This window comes from Mus caroli, unplaced genomic scaffold, assembly GCF_978045245.1.
Source record: "Mus caroli unplaced genomic scaffold, Mus_caroli_1 scaffold_11, whole genome shotgun sequence".
Taxonomy (NCBI): domain Eukaryota; kingdom Metazoa; phylum Chordata; class Mammalia; order Rodentia; family Muridae; genus Mus; species Mus caroli.
The window spans coordinates 32,187,946-32,203,830 of record NW_028227266.1 but is presented as its reverse complement, the minus strand read 5'-3'; the positions used below and the strand labels follow the sequence as shown (position 1 = coordinate 32,203,830).

At 43.7% G+C, this 15,885-nt stretch overlaps 1 protein-coding gene across 2 annotated transcripts in view; it reads left to right on the top strand.

The window, feature by feature from the left end:
• Positions 1–15,885, top strand: part of St3gal4 (ST3 beta-galactoside alpha-2,3-sialyltransferase 4) — a 49,144-nt gene that overhangs the window by 27,393 nt on the left and 5,866 nt on the right. For both annotated transcript variants that reach the window (XM_021173144.3, XM_085844514.1), the window contains exons 2-9: positions 11,959–12,034; positions 12,325–12,409; positions 12,824–12,904; positions 13,074–13,171; positions 13,476–13,536; positions 14,234–14,329; positions 14,434–14,623; positions 15,327–15,470. In XM_021173144.3, coding sequence (XP_021028803.1) covers positions 12,019–12,034; positions 12,325–12,409; positions 12,824–12,904; positions 13,074–13,171; positions 13,476–13,536; positions 14,234–14,329; positions 14,434–14,623; positions 15,327–15,470 — 771 coding nt within the window. In that variant the 5' untranslated portion in view covers positions 11,959–12,018. The remainder of the gene's footprint in view (positions 1–11,958; positions 12,035–12,324; positions 12,410–12,823; positions 12,905–13,073; positions 13,172–13,475; positions 13,537–14,233; positions 14,330–14,433; positions 14,624–15,326; positions 15,471–15,885) is intronic.

Below are 15,885 nucleotides of genomic sequence, written 5' to 3'. Positions count from 1 at the left end.
CTCTATAGCTTAAGAGTAGGTTCAATGTTTAATTCCATTATTCCTCTACCATTCCTATATTCCTCCCCCTTTTGTTTAAATAAAAAGGAAAGATTGTACCTCTAACACAGTAAAACTATTTACAGTGATGAATCTATTTCTGCCAGGCTTTCCACAATGTCCAGTTTAGCTGTATTTGTCAATCTTAGAATTAAATATTGAGTTCAAAGTTTTGTAAAATATTCATGTCAGTTTCCTATGAACAGAGTAATTTGAATGAACTTTGGGTGGTGTTGGTCAGTTTTGTGGCAGTCTGGCTAAGTAGGACACAGCAGCCAACCCACAAGTATCCACTGTTTGCCCAGAACCTGATGGCAGAAGAGGCATGGGGCAGTTTTGCCGAGTGGTAGCGTTACCACAGTCTAGATGGATTTGTTGTTGCAGGGGCCCATCACCTTGGAGACCTCTAAGGTTGCTGTTAGGAATAGTGAAAAACGTAAACATTTTAAATGGCGTGTTCACATAGTTCTCAGAAAGCTTTGAGGACAGCAAGCCATCCAGGGCACCCAAACTTTGTTCCTAGTTAACCTGCTTCAGACTCAAACCTGAAAACACATACAGGAAGCTAGGTGAAGCTTATTTCTAGAATTAGTTAGTACTCTGTATGACTACCAGTATCATGACAGAAAGTCTATATGTAGGTAATGATCTTATATGTTTTGAGATAATGTTTAAACCTAAAGAGACGTTTTAGCGGATCAAATAAAAACCAAAAGATTATGAGATTAGTGGCAATAGAATGGTCCTGTTTTTTGTTTTGTTTCGTTTGTTTTCCTCTGTCTCATACCAAGTGGCTCTCCTAATATGAGACAGAGATTTTGGATTCTCCTTTAACAGGCATGTGTGGGTTTAGAGGAAGAGAGAACATGCTCCAACTCCAAAGCCAGCTTTAATTTTTAATTGAATTGGGACCACATAAGAGTATTTGCCACTTATATTTGTAGAAGACAGCAGAGACAAGCTGGTGATGGGCAATACCACTTGGCTGATTTATTCCTTTTCTTGGGACATATTCTCTTGATGATCTCTTCTCTTTGTTTAGATGTCCCGTGGTCCCTGGATTTCTTAGTTGGATGCTTTTATTCTCCTGGAAAGATAAAGGAAAAACCTGGCCCCAATCCTAACTGAGGGGTCCCTGATCACTTCTTATTCGGGAGGTCTTTTCAGTTTGAATCTAATCTTATCAACTTCGATGGCATCCACAGCTTTTCTTCTCCCATGGCAACAAAGGCAAAACCTAGTCTTCAAAATAACACACATTCTGGTTTCCATTCTGAGGTCTACACATCTTTAAAACATACAGACTGATTTAATTTAGTAGGGTTTTTTTTTTTCTACCATCCAGTGTTTCTCTACAGCTGTTGTTCCTTTCTCAGAAACATTTAAAATTTTAAAAAGTTGCTGGGTATTGGTGGCACATGCCTTTAATCCCAGCACTCGGGAGGCAGAGGCAGGCGGATTTCTGAGTTTGAGGCCAGCCTGGTCTACAGAGTGAGTTCCAGGACAGCCAGGGCTATACAGAGAAACCCTGTCTCCAAAAAACCAAAAACTGAAGTTAATAAAGCATTATATAATCTGTCTCTGGGGTCTTCACTACCCCTTTCTGCTTATTAGGCATATCTTTTAAAGTGTGATTAGATCTTTCTATAACTGCTTGTCCTGTAGGATTGCATTGTATACCTGTAATATACTTTATGTTGTGATATGCAAAAAAGTTGTTTCATTTTACTTGAGGAATATACTGGAGCATTGTCAGTCTTAATTTGTACAGGCATCTCCATAATAGCCATAACATGTAATAAATGTGTAATTACAGAATCAGCCTTCTCAGAACTTAACTATGTATCGATGGGATAGTGTACATAGCTTAATTTTCCACACTCTGTAAAATGAAAACCAGCCATTTGCCAAATTTCATTTTGGGGGGTATCATTTGGGTTACTTCCTGCAAGTGATAGAGTTTGGTTATACAAAAAACAGGTAGGACATTTCCTTAGCTTATTGTCAAGTGATAGAAAAAAATCTTTCTTTAGGCCTTTGCTGTTAATATGGTGTTTCTTATGAAATTCTGAGGCTTCTAGCACCTTTCCTATTAATAGCTGATCAATTTCATCATTACTTTGTGCTAGATGACCTGGTAAACCAATATGGGATGTGATGTGTATTATATACAATGGATGATTTCTATTTCTGATTACTTGTAGTTGAGTAAATAGTGAGGTTACTTCTGAATCATCTGGAATAAGTTGAGCAGTTTCAATATGTAAAACAACTCTTTCTGCATGTTGAAAGTCAGTACCTATATTAAGAGATTCAGGAAACTCCTCTAAAGCCATACAAATGGCATATCCCTTTGATTTTTGAACTGAAACACAAGGACTCTGAAGCACTTGGTTTTTCTGACTTATAACCTGCCTTTCCCGATTGATTTGCATCAGTACAGAATGTAGGGGCTCCAGAAAGTGTTGTCCCTTTTACTATACGAGGGAGAATCTAATTAGTTCTTTTTATAACCTGAAGTCTCTTGCTTTGGGAATATTTGTTATTAATCTCCCCAAAATTACTACAAGCTTTTGCTGATGTTCATTTTCTGCCCACAGTGAGACAATTACAGCATTAGTAGAGGGTGCCACAATCTCTACTGGGTCTATCTCTGCAAATTGGCCAAGACTCGTTTTTCCTTTCATGATCATTCAGAAAGCTTTTCTACATAGGTCTTTAATTTTTTATTCTGTTTGTGTGCTAAATATGTCCACTCTAACGTGTTATCTTCTCTCTGCATAAGAATTCCTTTGGAGTGTTGGAGTTGAGGAATCACCACACAAACCATATGAATACCTGAATTTAATGTCACCTTTTGAGCAAAATGGAGACTAAATACAAAATGGCTACAGTTATTTTAAAAGGAGCAGGCCTCAAGGGAGAATGATTAGAGGGCAGAATAATGAAAGTACAATACAGCTTTGGATCCAATCAGTCCACATGTGCATACTGTAATTTCTTTTCTATCAGAGCCAATTTTTTGTCTCAACCTCAGCTGATAGTTTTCTTGGACTATTTAAGTTCTTTTTTTTTTTAAGATTTTATTTATTTTATGTGAGCTCACTGTTGCTGTCTTCAGACACACAAGAGGCCATCAGATCTCATTATAGATGGTTGTGAGCCACCATGTGGTTGCTGGGAATTGAACTCAGGACCTCGGGAAGAAGAATCAATGCTCTTAACGACTGAGCCATCTCTCCAGCCCTATTTAAGTTCTTATCACCTTGTACGGTTTGAAATAAATTACTTAATAAATGGTTAATCCAGTTGTAGACAATAGCCAGTTAATATCTCGCAGCAATTTTCGAAATTCTTTAAGAGTTTGTACTTGATAAGTCTTGATTTGTACTTCCTATGGTAGAATTTTCTGTAAACCAATCTTATATTCTAGATAGTTGATAGAATCCCTTCTTTGTTTTGTTTTGTTTTTTCAGTAGCAATTTATAATCACTACCGAGGCAAAATTCTCTTTACTTTAATCAAACATTTTTGCTAAGGTATCTGCATCCGAATCAGCCAGTAAGACATCGTCCATAGAATGGTAAATTTTACATTGAGGAAACTGTGTATGGTTATTTCTGACAGCTGTTGTACAAAATATTGGCACTGAGTGATTGAATCAAATTTGATGTGGGGGCCTGTGGGAAGCCCTGTAGGGTGTTTCCTGAAGGCAAAGGGTTACCTTGTTTATCCTGTGTTGATCTGCAAGGGTTAGTCCAGAACCCTCCTTTGTCACACCTTCTGTATATTCCATAAGGCTGGGGCCTTCTTTCTGGATTATCACTAGAAGAAACATTATTTCTAAGAATAGTTTGCCTACAATCCCTTTTCAAAAGAGTTTGCTTACCACAATTAGAACATCTGCCATTTTATTTTTCTTAAGACTTCTAGAAATTACTTTTCCTACTAGAGTAGCATCATAAATGTGAGATCCAATATCAGCCAGATTTCTAATCTCTTGATCTTTTGGTGCTGATCTTGCCTTTAAAGATCTAATCACCCATTTACATTCCAAATTAGCATTTTTAAAAGCTAAAAGTTCTATTAGTATTTTTCTGACTTCTGAATCTGATACTATTCTGTTTACAGCTGAAGCAAACTTTGCAAAATATAATTGAAGGCTTCTTTTGGGCCTTGTATAATTTTGGTAAATGACTCAGACCTCTTTCCTGATTCTTCAACTTTATCCCCAGCATTTAAAGCTGCTAGATGACGTAGTGCCAAGGTGTGATCATCAAATTCATGCGGCCTTTGTAACTCAGCATATTGACCTTCACCTAGCAATTGATCTTGGGAAAAATTAATACCTCTAGCCTAAATTAGTCATTCTGTGACCCTAGCTTCCTCTTTCCACGATGCTTGCCATTGTAAGCTTCCAATATTGCTGTTGCCACATTTTCTCCAGCCTTGGTGGATAATTCTGTTCTGAGTTGACCATAAATTCAATATCTGCTTCATACAGGGTGGATGCACACCATATGAAATGATTGCTTCCTTAAATCTCCTCAAATCTATAGGATTCCATGAAATTTCTTCATAATCTTGGGGGTGCCTGTCATCTGCTAGTAGGTCTTGTATAGTAATTGGATAAACGAAGGTTGGTTTTCTAACAACCTGGGGCAGCCCTTCTTCAGTTTCATCATGCAAGGTAGGTTCTTGCCTAAATTTCTCTGTGTCTGAATATTTTTCCTATTTTCATTTATGAGTCTCTCTAAAGCTTGTATCTTATTAATCTACTTTTCATAGCTTTATTTTTATTGTATCTCTATAAATATTTTTCCTTTGAGCAGTTACAGAAAGCTACTATGGCTATTAAAAATAAAATATGAAATGCCAAAATGATAATAATCATAGTTAGTATTGAGCAAATTTCAGTCAAGTCATTTAGTCTTTTATTTTCTGCTTATATTTTCAAGCCATCTAAAGTAGCACTATATGGAGTCCTAGTGTCTTGTATTATGGCATTTCCCATCCTTAACTCTCTTCTTGAGGACTTCACAGGTGGCTTACTAAATCGGATGTCTTCTCAGTTTGTCCTCAGCTGGAGTGATTTCTCTGTCTGTGGGGTCATGCCATAAGTTGGAGCACCAAATGTTGTTTTGCTTTTAAAATAAAATCCCAGTTGTTAGATTCACCAAATGAAGACCCAGGAGCCAGATGCTGGGGTGAAAGCCTGATGGCTCAGAGAAGCTGGGAAAGCACCCAGCCAACCTTCCTCTTCAGCCAATATCCCAGAAGGAAAAAGCCCTTTCTCCTTCTCCACTTCCTGTTCATCTCTCTCTCCCTCCTCCTGACTTGCTCTCACTCTATGGTACTTTCCTATCTCCACTCCCTGTTAACTGGTTGCTTGCTCTGCCTCTTGACCTATGGTTGACTTTATTTAATCTTGTTCACAATAAGCAGAAAGCTCTTGGATTAAAGGTGTGTGCTAGGGCTGAGCCATATCACAACTAGAGACAAGTTTTCCCAGTATACAATCTTGGGGTTCACCATGTAATCAAGTATCCTGAGACAATTTCTTCATTCTCATAGCAATTTTTTTTTTTTTTTTTTTTGGCCTTTGAATTATTTAGTCACTAGAATAGTGAGATAGACAATAGAAATAATAGGAAGAGAGTGCACTGTAACTGGTCTGTGTACATTCTGGTTGCCTGACAATTCTGAGCTCTCATGGAAGGCTCTGCCTCACCCTGTGGATGGTTCCACCCCACCCTGTGGTTCCACTAGACCTCCTAGGACTCTATTGTGTTCTGACTCCACAGTTCTGCTAGGCCTTGTCTTCCTGAGAGTCTTCTTTGCTGCTATCATCTTTTGAAATCCAGGCAGAGGAAGTCATGCCCCACTGCTCTTACATCCTGTATCTACAGAGCTGGCACTGAGTGACCACTGCCACAGCTTGTCTCGTGGTAATTTTAAGAGGATGGGTCAAGCTGCTCCAGAGAGGAGCGGTTGAGACAGCAGGAGGCTGTGAAGAATGTGGGGTGTGAAGACTTATCTTAGCCCTTGGCAACAAGCCCCAAGATCTGGCTTCTCTTCTGATTATTTTTCTCTCTGAAGCTTGGCATTCTGGGTGTGAAATGGGAGGGACCTCAATAGAAGTCTCCAAGGGGCCTTTGGGGTCATTCTCCCATTGTCCTGTGTGAATAGACTCAGACCTCACTCTGTCTATACTAATCTATCAAATGATTACTTAGCCACACCTGCATTTTTCTTTCATGAAATTGCTTTTAATTTTCTGCAGAGTTCAGGCTGAGAAACCTTCAGATCCCTAAGTTTTGTTTTATTTGATTTCTAGATTCCACTTTACAATCACATCTTTCTACTCACAATCTAGGGTAGACAGTTAAGCCACACAGCATCCTGAGTGCTTTGTGACCAAGCTTCTTCCACCAAATATCCTCTTTCCTCCTATTCTGTAAAGTCTTAGGGCACTAACAATTCAGCCATATTGTTAGCCACTTTATTACTAGGATGGCCTTTACTCTAGTTTCTACACCACTTGTATAATCTATAAGAAAGTCCGGACTTTCCCTACAGTTCTAATGTGAGCCCTTACCTGAATCTCTGTTCATCTTAACTTTTCCTAGCCTGCACATGCAGATTTTTTCTAGCCTCTCCTCTCTATCCGGTTCCAGAGGTAATTCCACGTTTTCAGGTATTTGTTACAGTACTTGCCCTACTTATCAAGATTAGATCATTCTTAGTCTGCTTTGTGCTGCTTTAACCAAATTCTGTAGCCTGGATACTGTATAATGAATAGAAGTTCATTTAGATCATGGTTATGGAGGATGTAAAATCCAAGATGAGGCCTCTGGCTGTTTCATCTTCGGACAGATGGAGGCAGAAGGAGGGGCAGAGAGTAGAAGTAGGGGAGAGGGTGAGAGGCCAAATTTGTCTTTTTATAATGACTCCATTTCCATCTTATAGAATCCATTCCTCTGTGTGTGTGGGGGGGAGGGGGGCTAATTCACTCATGAGGGCAGAACTCTCTGCCCAAAGTACTGAGAAACAAACGCTAGACAGGTTTTCTATTACTGAGCCCTACACATCTCATTATAGGTCCCATCTCCTAATACCACACATTCAGGATCAAGTTTTCAATGCACGAACGTAAGGGCTCACATTTAAACCATATGAGGTATCCTAGTGCAGAAAAACCTGGGCAAGTTGGGGGAAGGGGGTATGGAATATGCTGTGGGAAGGATCTAGGCTCTGTTAGTGTGCTTGGGGACACTTGCAGTATATCAGTTTCTTTTCTCGTTGACATGGCAAAATACCTAACAAGCAATTTAAGGAAGGAACTGTTTGGTTGTTTGGTTGTTTGTTTGGTTGTTTGTTTTTGGCTCACAGTTTGAGGGTACAGTCCATCATGGTGGGAAAAGCCTGGCAGTCAGGGTGAGAGGTGGCTGGTCACACTGCGTGCAAATAGGGGAAGTAAAGGGCCCTCTGCTGGTGCCCAGCTCACTTCCTCCCTTATAGTTAGTCTTGGCCACAGCCAGCTAGAGGAACTGTGATGCCTTTGGAGTGGTTGATCTTCCCACCCCAATTAAACCTAATCTGAAAGATCACTCAGATATACCTTAGGTGATTCTAGATCCTGACAGGTTGACAGTATCGATCATCAGGCATGCATCTGATGTATCTGCAGGGCATAAGGATTGAATTTGTAGGTTCCTGGTTGCGCAATGCCAGCATCAGTGGTCACAAGAGTGGCTTTTGAGATAGATGGTTTCTGAGATGGAGTGTTCTAAGCCAGAACAAGGCTTGGTGTTCCGTTTCTCAGGGACAGGTGGAGATGGTGGAGATGGTAGATGGTAAGGGAGTGGGGCGAAGAGGTTTAGCTTTGGAGGAAAGCCTGAGGCAAGGGTAGCCTAAGGGAAGGATGATGCAGCCACAGAGAGTTACTTTGAGAGAAGCATGTTTATTGGTCAGAGATAAAACTAGGAAGGGCAAAAAGGTGTGGCTTTGGCTGTACCAGATTCTGGGAAAGTGGTAGATTGGGGTTTCTCATCTGGGTGGTAGAATTTGGAGAGAAAAGTGGTAGGTGAGTCTGAAGATGTTAGAAGGGCTCTACTTTTTTCCCCTACAGAACTGAGAACCAGTGGGGACATGGTTCCATAGTAGAGCACTTGCCTAGCATGCCAAAGGCTTGAGTTCAATTCAAAGAAAAAAATCTAAGGGACAGAAAATCAAGGTCTAAAGGGCATAGAGCCATTCAGCAAACCTTTGGCTGCCTGTCTCCTGCTCAGCCTTTGGGGATATTGATCGAGTTGAAGTCCTTTTGGATAGCAGGCACTGGCTGGGTACCAGTTCCTACAGGCTCTGTTTCTTCCCATGTCCCCTGGCTAGGTTCATCAGCTCATTTTAAGCCAGGGACACCTTGTTCATGGCAGAATACCAAGGGTGCAGTCAGCTATCTTGCCGTGGGCTAGCTTTGCATAGTAGCTGACCTATGAATGAATGGTTCTACTTGGCAACTGGTTCAGAGGGGAGGCTACTGAGCCTTGGACATGGATAGATCAACTGCAGGCTTCCCCTCAACAGATTGTCCTTGTAGCAACCAGTCCAAGAAGCCTGTGTCTCTGGAATACCCGAAGATACAAAGCAATCCTCTGGGCTAGCCCAGCAAGGAAAGGAAGTAGCATGCTTAAGTTTGTGATTGGACACCTTGGAGCAAACCTTAATACTAGCCAGGCTACATAGAGCTGTCCTGGTTCTCATCTAGAAAAAAAGATGTGCCAGGGTAGACCTGCATTGGGAAAGAAGCCAAAGAAGGAGTAGCTGTCTTGTTGCTTGGGTTTGCTCCAGGCTACTTAGCAGTGACAGCCAAAGTCTCTTTCCTAAAGGTCAAGCCAGAGTGTGGATAAGTTGTTGTCATTTACTCTGGAACCTGTTCTATGTAGTATTTTCCATTTTGGCTTCATGCTGGCATCATAGAGGAGGTAGGTTTTTTGGGGGGGCGGGTGTTTCATTTTTACTCCTGGTGCTTGACTTCTAACTAATATAATAAAATCATGGAGAGCCAGACCTAGACATCTGGATACTTTAAACCCTCAGGTCAATGCATTGTATAGCCAACTTAAATGGAATCCCCCCATCCCCTTCCATCACCCCCATCATCCCCATCCTCTCTTAGGAAAGATCTGGAGGAAGGAGGGTAGGAGAGAAGGCAGTTAATGAACAATTCTGGCACAGAGTTTTATAACTCCAAGTGTGGTCCTAGCAGGGCCCAAGGGATACTATATAATAAATAGAAGTTCATTTAGATCATGGTTATGGAGGATATAAAATCCAAGATGAGGCCTTCTGGCTGTTTCATCTTCGGACAGATGGAGGCAGAGTTTTCAGGCAGGCCTAACCCATACCCCTTGGAGTCAAAGTGTGCTCATCAAAGGTTAAGTAGGCAGCTTTGAAGGCTGTCTATCTAAGGTGATGGTTTTCCTGCACATTAGAATTGCTGGCTCGCCATGTGTACATAAATTCCAGGGCTAGGTTAGAGTAATGAACCAGAATTTCTTCATATGGACCAGAATAAATACTCATTAAGAGTTTTAAGTGGTTTTATTTTTACATTTATTTATTTTTGATGTTGGGGTGGGAGTGTGTGTGTGTGTACTTGTATATGGAGCTCAGAGGACAACTTGAGGGAACAAGTTATCAGGTGTGGCCACTTTTCCGTGCTGAGACATCTTGTTACCCCTACAACAGGCCACTTCCCCGTTCAGCTATCGTTCAGAACCTCTTCCGTGAACACTGCTTTTCAGACTCAAATGTAGTGTCAAGTTCAAATCTCCATTCTGATTTTGTAGATATGCAGGAGGCCTAGGATTCCGATTTGCTAATAAGGGTCCCTGGGGTGCCCACGTTCCTAAACTAACAAGCGCATTGGAGCAGCAGGGATCTATCTATCGATCTGCTTCCTGTATTGACGGCTGAAGAAAATGAGAGCCAGAGAAGGACATATGACATTCCATGGTCACCTAACATGCCATTCATTTAGTGCTTTAAGTTTTTAAAGCATTTACGTTTTGGAGGGGAACAGAGTTGGGGTTTATTAAAGATATTTTAATGTATTTTAAGCATGAAGGCTAAGAGAGAAGTGCTTAGAAAGAAAGATATACCCCAGAGCATTGATGTAAGTTTCTCAAAGAAGACTCATCCACTCAATGCTTTTAATTAAATAAGTAACTAATTAGTTTTGGAGACAAGGTCTCCCTGTGTAGCCCCTGGGAGACAGCCATGCAGGAGAAAGAGGCCCATGTGATGAGGAATGATTTGGCGGTTGCTGGGGGTAGCAAGAGAAGGGATGCTCACTTTTAGGAGAGCTGTCAAGGATTATTAAGGGTGATTTTAACTGGAAATTTAGGATTACAAATCTCACTTTTGGCTGAATAGTGTGGTGGCAGCTGCCGATTATCTCAGTATGTAGAAGGAGGGACTCAAGTTTTAGTTACATAGTAAGTCATAGGCTAGCCTGGACTATAGAATCAATCAGTCAGTCAGTGAATCAAACTCTCTCTCTCTCTCTCTCTCTCTCTCTCTCTCACACACACACACACACACACACACACACAGAGACAGAGAGAGACAGAGACAGAGAGAGACAGAGAGAAGGAAAGAAGGGGAGAGAGAAAACAAAAGCTAGTCTTTTTTCTTTTTTTTATGGGGAGGGCCGTTCTCAGTCCTCTCCAGGATTTTGTGGGTGGCTGCTGCTAACCCTACTGACAAATGAGGAAGTGTTTGGGACTTCCCTATTCCCTTACACAAAGTTGTTTTTGTTGTTGTTTTTTCTTTTAATTTGTTTTGTTTTGCTCTTGGTCACCATTCTTGAACTCATAGTGGCATCTGAGAAATGCCCCCACTTGGGGTCACAGGCTTGACTCCATAATAGGTCTGCACTCAAAATCATAGATTTATGATTATGATAGCCAACCCTTCCAACAGGTGTTTGTCCTGTCCTCAAGAAATAAGCTAAGATGTCCATTTTTCTCTAGGAGAGCACAAACTAGTGCTTCCTTTGATCGTCTGCCACGAGTCACCTGAGCTGTGTGTGACAATGCATGTCCCAGGCCCCACCCGAGCTGATGAAGGCCTATGTTTGTGAAATGTGTGTATTTAGTGCGTGGCTCTGTGATTTTTTTTTTTTTCTGTTCCTGATCATTTGAGAAACAGAACAGGATGGAAGGGATATAGGCTGGAAGAAGCTGGCATTTGACATCTATATATCCCTCTAGGCTGGTAAGCCACATAGATCTCTTAGTAGCATGGTCCTAGAGGAGTTGGTCCATAGAGCAACTGACTCTTTCCTGACTTCCTCCCAGTTACCTCGCTGGCCTCTGCCCTCTGCCATTCGGAGTATCCCATGATTCCTTGCAGAGCTATACCATCAAGGTTTCCTGACCACATCTCCTATTGCACTGGCCTTCCTTCCTGATTCAACCGTGCATCTTAGAAACTGAGGCCGGAGTACTGTTAGTGTCTAGAAGGACTGGAAGTGGGGCTTCTTGAGGACCTTCACAGTATGAATCAAGTTCTAGCTTAGTTAACTTTTGTGCCAGAAATGGTGGACACACCTACTTTCCCCCCCAAACTTATTCTTCCGGTGTCATAGTGCTGGAAAATTGCAGTAGAGACTGGTGTTGGTAAGTCAGGCATGGGAAGTGAAAGAGGGTTGGGACCTTAGTTCCCCTTCCTGTAGCAGGGCTCCACCTAGATCCCTCATACTGCCCTCTGAGAATTTAGGAGGAAGATCACCTGGGACTGGTTGCCACATAGTGGCTTCATGATTCCTAGAGGAGGAAAAGGGCAGGCAGGGGGTGTGTCTAGTTAGGTGTGCAGGCTGAGCCTAGACTGACACCTGGGACTCCTGCCTCCTAGGTGGCCCGAGGCAGCCGGGATGATACTTCTCCCCAGGAACCCTGCTATCTGCTGAGAAACATGACCAGCAAATCTCGTGAGTGTTGTCCTGGGGGTCCCCCATGTTAGAAGGTCCAGCAGTCATTGTCAGCACCAACTTGGGACCTTCGCAGGGGTGGTAGAGGGTCACACTTGGAGCCACGGACACTCTTCTTATCCTGACAGTAGAAATACTTCAGTCCCAGCCCCTCTCTAGGGCAGGACAAGGCCAGAGACTGCGTCTGCTGTGCTGGGGGTGGAGGGGCCCAGTATCAGCAAAGGAGAAGGCGGCCTGGAACTGTACCTGCCTGCCTCTGCCTTCAGCTCTGCTGTGCATGTATCTTGCAGACTGGAAGCTCCTGGCCCTGGCTCTGATCCTTGTTGTTGTCATGGTGTGGTATTCCATCTCCCGAGAAGATAAGTACATTGAGTTGTAAGTATGCTTTCTGTGTTCTTCTATTGCTTCTTGCCCAAGATGGACTGATGCAAAAGCAGGGTACCTAGCCAGGCAGGAAACTTTTGAGACCCTTTGCCTGGCATCTCCTCTTCAGCTAGCTGCTAGCTCAAAGAGTCCTTCCATGGGGATGGGTGGGTTGGGGGATAGGTAGGATGGTATTCCAGGTGGCTTCTGTGATCCCCCACAGAGGAAATGTTAGGGCAGAAAGATCTGGAACCTCAATGATTTGTGTTCAAAGTGGAACTTGGGTTGAGGAGATACTAAGTCTGTAAGTCCTTCTCCAGTTCTGTGGGACCTCTTTACCACCACAGGGGAGGTAGATCCTACCTGGGATGGTGGCATCAGGACCTCAGTCTGACTGGATCTTCTGATTCTTTTTTCTCTCTCCAGCTTTTATTTTCCCATCTCAGAGAAGAAAGAGCCATGCTTCCAGGGTGAGGCAGAGAGACAAGCCTCTAAGATTTTTGGCAAGTAAGTACCAGATGATGGGACAGGGTATTTAGGACTGAGGGGTTTTGCCTCAGCACTAATGGGCTGGAGGGTAGATGAAGCTGGAAGAAGGACAAAGACCAGCTACTGTAGTCAGGGGCCTGACCCTGTTCAGTCAGATTAATCTCTTTCTCATCCCTTTGCTGTATAGCCGTTCTAGGGAACAGCCCATCTTTCTGCAGCTTAAGGATTATTTCTGGGTAAAGACACCATCCACCTATGAGCTGCCCTTTGGGACTAAAGGAAGTGGTAAGTTATTTCTCAGCTCAGTGGGAAAGCATCTCACTGACTATGAACTGCTCTGAAGGACTAATGTGCTCAATGAGTTGTTCTACCGAAGCAAGTGGACAGTTCAAGCTCTGATCTTGTGGGCCACGTTCTTGGATGTTGCTATCCACTGGCTCCATGTCTGGGTTCTTTTGCCCAGGCTCAGGTACCTATGTCAAGGAGGGAGAATCTTGGGAGTTGAATGGGAGCAGCCTTTAGAATGCTGATGACCGTGGTCTTCACTCATTCTATTTCTTCTGTTCCTTTTTTTTTTTTTTTCCTGTAGAAGACCTTCTTCTCCGGGTGCTGGCCATCACCAGCTATTCTATACCTGAGAGCATAAAGAGGTAAGGAGATATTCTTCTCATTATAATCTGGCACCTTCACTTCCCTGCTCCAGTTTGAAATCATCATGGTCTAGTGCCTTGCCTTTGGTTCACTGTGGCCAGTTTGACCTGCGGTAGCCTGCCTGTCTCCAGGAGCTATTGGTACTCTAAAATCACAACGGCTTAGCCTGAGCATCTAGATGCCAGAGTACACAGAAGCTGCTGAAGGTATTGCCATGGCAACAGACAGACCTGGGCAACAGGCAAGGAAGCTGTGTCCTAGGGTTTCTCCTCCCCTCTTCTTTCTGTTTGTTTTTTTGTTGTGTGTTTTTTTTTTCTTTTGGTTCCTTTTGAGACAGGGTTTCTTTTTGTAGCCCAGGCTGGATTTGGCACTTCTTCAGTGCCAAGTTACATGTGTGTGCCACCTTGCACAGTTCTTGTGCTGGGGTTTCTTGTGGCACTCCTCTCATTATCTCTTTGCAATGCGTGGCTTGCTTGTATTTCATATTGAGGTACAAGACTTGGAGGTCAGTAGAACAATTAGCAGGGCCACTTAGCATGCCTGAGGCATGGCTGAGAAGAGCCTAGAAGTAATCTGAGATGCCCTCCCCCCCCCACACACCTCCTCCCCACCCCCAACCCAGGCAGATCCGAATCAGTGAGAGTTCAGCAGGGCATGGGCTACTTCTGGGTTTGAACACTCCTCTTCCCATGGCAGCCTCGAGTGTCGTCGCTGTGTTGTGGTGGGAAATGGGCACCGGTTGCGGAACAGCTCACTGGGAGGTGTTATCAACAAGTACGATGTGGTCATCAGGTGTGTGGTCATCCCTCCTGCTTCTTTTTGGGTCCTGGATGTCCCAAACGGGGCTGCCAAAAGGCCTGGTATCTCTAGTAATGGATGTTCTTTTCCTGGGCCAGATTGAACAATGCTCCTGTGGCTGGTTATGAGGGAGATGTGGGCTCCAAGACCACCATACGTCTCTTCTATCCTGAGTCGGCCCACTTTGACCCTAAAATAGAAAACAACCCAGACACGCTCTTGGTCCTGGTAGCTTTCAAGGCGATGGACTTCCACTGGATTGAGACCATCTTGAGTGATAAGAAGCGGGTAAGTTGTGTCAGGTGGGAGAAAGAGGTATGGTGATGGGGACGCTCTCCTGGTCAGGGCTTTATGTCCCACAGGCTGCCTTATGATGCTCCTAAAGGATTGGTGAAGGGACATGGTGAACCAGGCTTTCCACAGCCAGAGCCTTGGGCTTCTCCACAAGGGCATTGTTTTGTAGGGCTGCTGATTAACTGCCCTGCTCCAGAGCCTGTAGGAGCTGGGGTGGCAACCAGAGGCCCTCTGGGCTGGAGGGTTGCCTGGAATAGGAGCACTGTCAGGATGTATGAGAAACCTGGGAACAATGAAGCTGTCCCACTGGTACCTTGAAGCAGGCAGCATTTTGGGGGCTTTCCCTGATGGTCCCACAAAGAGCCTTTTCTCTCAGTGGACCACCTGGTTGAAGGCTGAACTGTCTTATCTGGCATTTATTGCCCAGTATGTTGATAGCCTAAGGCTCAAGTCCCTGCTTGCCTACATCTCTCTGAAAGAGGTAGTGGTCAGACCCCACACTCTTCACATGTTACCTATCACCTTTCCTTCCTGATAAGGGGGCTCCTCTTGACCTCTCCTTTGGTCTCTCAGGTCTGGGACAAGTCTTACCTCACTTGACTGGGATTTTCTCTATCTGAAGACCACCAGCTGGAATAGAGTTGAGAAACAGGCGTTCACCTCGTTTCATGTCTCCCTTCTAACCCTACCCCCATAGGTGCGAAAAGGCTTCTGGAAACAGCCTCCCCTCATCTGGGATGTCAACCCCAAACAGGTCCGGATTCTAAACCCCTTCTTTATGGAGATTGCAGCAGACAAGCTCCTGAGCCTGCCCATACAACAGCCTCGAAAGATCAAGCAGGTGGTGACAAGCTGGTGACAAGACCAAGCTGGCGGGGGTGGAAGGGGGATATTGGGCTGTGGGTGGAAATCGAGGAGAGATTGTGAGAATGAAAATGGGTGCAGCTTGCGCCTAACCTTTGAAGAGCGCTTCTGCAGCACGCTGCCCTGATGGACACTGTGTACTTTGGAAAACTGGGTTATCCCTAAAAATGGAGTAGGTGAAAGGTCTAGCTTGGATTTAAGACTTTAAGATACTTTTGGCATGCTCTGGTCAGGATCTGTAAACTGGTAGCTGCTGGCACACTCACTGGCCCTTACCTGTGGGAACAGCTTGAGTCAGTGTAGTTACTGTTAGACTTTTAGCCTGCGGTCCTGCATTGGAACATACTGATCTACAGTCTGTCCTGCATGTCCTTAGTGTGGTGAACCAGTTT